The sequence below is a fragment of the Microtus ochrogaster genome, chromosome 6 (assembly GCF_000317375.1).
Source record: "Microtus ochrogaster isolate Prairie Vole_2 chromosome 6, MicOch1.0, whole genome shotgun sequence".
NCBI lineage: Eukaryota > Metazoa > Chordata > Mammalia > Rodentia > Cricetidae > Microtus > Microtus ochrogaster.
Genome location: NC_022013.1, coordinates 76,930,344 through 76,935,708, shown reverse-complemented (window position 1 = coordinate 76,935,708; position 5,365 = coordinate 76,930,344). Strand labels below are relative to the sequence as shown.

Below are 5,365 nucleotides of genomic sequence, written 5' to 3'. Positions count from 1 at the left end.
AGAAACACTGTAGTCTGATAACTCTCAGACGATGTGTAGAAACACTGTAGTCTGACGAATCCTGTGCCTACAGGTAGGTGGAGACTACAAACTGAAAACACTGAGTTGAAGACTGTGGGCAGGTCAACCAGCAACCTAACCAAACACAAAATTCTAGGAGAAGCCAGGCAGTCTTCACTTAGCCTTAGAGAACAGAAATAGCAAGCAGATTTTAGCTGTGTGCTAACCGCAGATAAGGGGCACTGGCTGTGAGCTCCGCAGGAGCTCTGTGTCCCAGATGCCTGGTTCCTTGGCCAGTGAGCAGTGCGATCTTGCCATCTCTGTTGAGTCATCAAACCTTCTTATCTGTGTTTAGTCTGGGTATAGATGGCCCTAACCATTCCATCATGACATCATCTGCTATAGTACCCCTTACATATAAGAGAAACATTTACTTTTTACATGACAGGCATCAGCTTTGTTGCTTAGGAAATCATTCCCTGTTCCTTTGACACAGTGTGCTGCTATTACCACTGTTGTTAATAGAGTTTATTATTTCATTCATTTTGGGACAGGGTTGTAGATGGAAGTTTCTGTCTTGCCTGGTCCAACAGCTGTTCAGTCCCAAAGAAATACACAGGGGCTTTTTATTTGTTTGGCCTATTAGCTCAGGCTTTTTACTAACTAGCTCTTAAAACTTAAATTAACCCATAATTCCTGTCTATATTTTGCCATGTGACTTGGTACCTTTTCTCAGTGAGGCATTCTCATCTTGTTTCCTCTGTGTCTGGCTGGTGACTGGGTCTCTGCCTTTCCTCCTCCCCAAATTCTCCCAGTCTGGTTGCCCTGCCTATACTTCCTGCCTGGCAACTGGCCAATCAGTTTCATTAAACCAATATGAGTGACAAATCTTTACAGTGTACTTGTGGGTGTGGGGTATGCTGCCCACGTACTCATGGGTGTGGGGTGTGCTGCCCATGTACTCGTGGGTGTGGGGTATGCTGCCCACGTACTTGTGGGTGTGGGGTGTGCTGCCCATATACTCGTGGGTGTGGGGTGTGCTGCCTACGTACTCGTGGGTGTGGAGTATGCTGCCCATGTACTCGTAGGTGTGGGGTGTGCTGCCCACGTACTTGTGGGTGTGGGGTGTACTGCCTATGTACTCGTGGGTGTGGGGTGTGCTGCCCACGTACTCGTGGGTGTGGAGTATGCTGCCCATGTATTTGTGGGTGTGGGGTGTACTGCCTACGTACTCGTGGGTGTGGGGTAGACCTACCAGGGGCTACACCCTCAATACTGACTCTTCTGCCCACAGAAGCTAACAATACAAGGTTTTTTAAAAATGATCCTTTATTTCATAATTCTTGTGTTCTGTCTCTGATCATAATCTGGCAAGGTGATTTAAAGAATAGAGAGAAGTTTTATGTCTATTGCCTTTGCTGTTGCCATCAGCACCCAGCTGTGTCTTATGGCTCCTTTTGCACACAGAACACCTGCTCTCTCAGCTTAGAAAAGGAGAGTCACATGTTTCCTCTTGCCATTCCAGGGCTGTGGACGCTGACACTAAGTCTGGACTTTTGTTTCCCTGTCCTCCACTTCTAATGCTTCTCTCACTGGAGCAGACTACTTATGCCTCTTACTGATTTGTACAGTCTTAGTTTTAATTGCTGGAATGAGATGAAAGGGTTTATTTTGGCTCATGGTTTTGGAGGTTTTAGTTTATGGTCACTTGGCTCTGTTGTTGCTGGCCTATGGCAAAGTCCTGTCCTGATTGAGGGCCTCTGGTAGACATAGGTGTGGGAGGCAGGTCTCCAGTGATGTGCCTCCCTTTCTCTACTTAGGTCCACTCCCTAGATCCCTTTAACACAGCACCCTTGTTTGTTTGTTTGTTTGTTTGTTTGTTTTTTCTAGACAGAGTTTCTCTGTGTAACAGTTCTGGCTGTTCTGGAACTCCCTCTGTAGACCAGGCTAGCCTTGAACTCACAGAGATTCACCTGCCTCTGCCTCTCAAGTGCTGGTATTAAAGGTGTGGGCCACCATCACCTGTACCAACCAGCACCCTTTTAAAGCTACGAATCCATAGGTGGATTTATTTGTGACGTCAGAGCCCTCAGGACCCCACTGCCTCCCCTCACTTCTGAACACTGCTGAACTGGGACTGAGCCATCAGCCTAAGGGCGTTAGGTAGCATCCACAGTTCAAACCACAGCATGGAGTGGTGTAGTAGAGGTTTCTGGATTTCTTTCTTTGCTGTTGTAAGAGGTGAAGTAAACTGTGTTCTTTGGAAACTGAGAGACCAGTGAGCAGTGACTGAGACGTGAACAGAAGACAGGCTGCCGTGTTGGGCCATGCAGTGGATGACCCATCACTTTCCTTTGGTATCTCTTGCTACAGTTACAAGCAAAATTACTTTTTCTTGGTAATGCAGCCTTGTGTGTGTGTGTGTGTGTGTGTGTGTGTGTGTGTGTGAGAGAGAGAGAGAGAGAGAGAGAGAGAGAGAGAGAGAGAGAGAGAGAGAGAGAGATTTTGTCTATGGTAGTAGGATTGATAGCAGCAGGGCAGGGAGCTGAGGTCTCTCTAGGATCCCACTGTCTCTCTCTGATGGAAACAATTCACTATTGCACGTTTGCCCTTATGCAGGAGTAAAATAGCTATTATTAGAGCAACCTTCCCTGTGAGCACCTCAGTCTGTGGGGATGGGAGAATAGAGATGAGGTGATCCGCTGTAAATCACAAAGAAGAGACTAATAGTTCCACATTTAACACTACCATCATGATACACATTTGTATGCACAAACATTCTCCTTAGATTTTCAGAAGGCAGCATGCATTTATTTTCTGACATCTACTTTAGTTCCTAATGAAATGGGATATCAAATAATGTTTGTTGAGACATTTAAGAAATTTAGATCACATCATCTAAAAAGATTATTGTTATCTAGCACAGTGGAGATACTTTCTCAAGTTAAAGTATCTCTAAAACATAAAAGTTGAGGCTGAGGAGGGCTCAGTTGATAGAACGTGAGGACGCTGGATCTCAACACCCATGTAAAAAGTTGAGCATGGCACTGCATGCCCATAATCCTAGCACAGGGGAGGTGGGCACAGGACAGCAGATCCATGGAATGTGCTGATCAGCCAGTCTAGGCACTCGGTTCAGTGAGAGACCCCTGCCTCCAACAGTAAGATGGATTCCAGTGTTGACCTCTGACCTCCACATGCAAGTGCACACACATGTACACCAATGTGTACACACACACACAGCCTTAGCCAAATATAGTACTCACCTGTAATCCCAGCGTGTGAGAGGTAGAGGCATGAGGGTCCAGAGTTAGAAATAATCATGGCTACAAAGCAAACTCAAGGCCAGCCTGTCTACAAAATCCAATCCAAACCAAACACCCCCTCCCATATTCCAACATCTCCATTCCAGGTGATCTAGGTTCAGTCTTTGCTTGCTACACCCAGAGATAAGGAAACAAGCTGAAGGCAGTAAAAAAACGCTTTCCTTAGACAGTTTCCCAGCTGGTAGTTTCCCCATTGAAACTGATACCCACTTCCCCCAGGCATTTTCTCCCCTCTCTTCTGCTGCTGCAGCACCCTCCCCCAACAAAAGGTGACTAGGGTGCAGTTCTTCTTAGGAGCTCTGTCTGGCCATGCCAGTCTTCCCAGGGACCTCAATGTCTGGAGCGGTTGTCTTGGTAATTCCCTCTTCATGCTTGAGTATTTCGCTGTCCCTTCTCTATTCCTCTGTTCTTATCTAGTTTATCCAGAAGGCCTCTGCCCCGTGTGACAAGCCCTACGACCCCTGACATCCTTGGGAAATCACAGTTTTACTGTGAGAAGTAATTACAGGGTTCTTCTGGACGTAAGTGCCCACTGGAGGTGTCCTGAGTCTTTCTCTTCTAATGTCTTTTCTTACTGCCAGTGGAAAGCTGACTGGAGTTTGGAAGTTAATACTGTTTTTAACTATACACTCAAACAGCCTTTTCTCATGTTCATTGATCTTTTTTGTAGCTAATAGACTGTTTCCCACATCATAGATATTCAAATATTTGAAGAAAAGTTTTTTCCCTCATAAACCACCTTTGTTCTAATAATTGCTGGTTATATTGATGGAGCATTTATTTTTTTTTTCCACCATTGTTTGATGAATTTTTTTGGTTGAACTTGAATATGCTGATTCTTCTTAAAACATAGGCTATCTATTTAAAGATCTAAGCACTTACTTCATTTTATAAAGAAGCACTACAGGACTAAAGTTTTTAGGTAAAATAACACCTTATGCCTCTTCTGTTCCAAGTGAATCTGTTAATTTTTTTCTTTGTTGTCTTCTTCTAAATTACTTCTGGTCTGTCTGGGGCAAATGCAAGGTTGTCGTTGACTCTGGCCTACTTACTCGATTGTTAGACATTTTCATGATATCTCTAAAAACAGTAGCAGCTCATTAATATTTCTTTTTGAAAACCTGTTTTCAATGTTATGGCTTATTTACTTGCGCTTTTGTCTTGCTTTTTCTTTTTGATTTTCTTTATTTTGATTTTTTATTTTATATTACAGACAAACAGTAACTTTCTCCTTTTATCTTCCCTTCTCTGATTTATGATAAATTTAGTTTCTTTGGCCTGTCGTTTGCTTCAATAGGCAGTCTTCCTTCAAGTACCTCCCTGATTGATGTGTAATCTTTGATATCTCCCATTAGCCTCCAGGATCACTAAGTTCAAGGCCCCCTTGGAACCTAAGGAGCCCTGCCGAGGAGCTGAAGGCCTTCAGAGTCCTTGGGGTGATTGACAAGGTAATTCTTCAGTGTCTCTTCAAGAGTTCAGTCATAAATCGGCTGCATGCTGACATTCTGTCTTTGAAGCTTTGGATCTTAAGGATATGAAACAAAAGGAAAATGACTCAAATGCATCTGCACTTTAAAATGCCCGAGCAGCAGGGGAGCTTTGCTTCAGCATTCACGTAAGGTCATGCAGAGTACACTGTGCCAAGGAGAAGGTGTGCATTTGCTGGCGTTCTGTTGAGTAAGGGGTTTTAATTTCCGAAGCGTGATGGTAGAATAGTGCGCTTTGTGCCATTAGATTTGTGAATTTGCAGCTGTTAAACATTAATCAGTACAGTATCCTAATGGTCAGAAGGAAGCATAAAATTCCTGGTGGCTGTCCTTTGTGAGCGCCACTGTGTGCCCACCCCCATAGTAGGAATTTACATAAAGTGGTTTATGGAATCCCTCTTACAATCCCATTATCTGCATCTGGATAGGAAAGTGATACAAAGACATGGAGGAACTTGCCTGGAAATCCCCTAGCCAACTTGGAGGAACTTGGTTGACTCCAGAAACTGCTTTCCCAGTATATTGAGCCCCTTCACACACACACACACACAC

General features: G+C 44.2%; 1 protein-coding gene across 4 annotated transcripts in view; it reads left to right on the top strand.

The window, feature by feature from the left end:
* The window catches only part of Rps6kc1 (ribosomal protein S6 kinase C1), a 142,989-nt gene that overhangs the window by 70,932 nt on the left and 66,692 nt on the right, over window positions 1-5,365 (top strand). For all 4 annotated transcript variants that reach the window (XM_026779674.1, XM_026779673.1, XM_026779672.1 and 1 more), the window contains exon 8: window positions 4,682-4,774. In XM_026779674.1, the coding sequence (XP_026635475.1) occupies window positions 4,682-4,774 (93 nt within the window). The remainder of the gene's footprint in view (window positions 1-4,681; window positions 4,775-5,365) is intronic.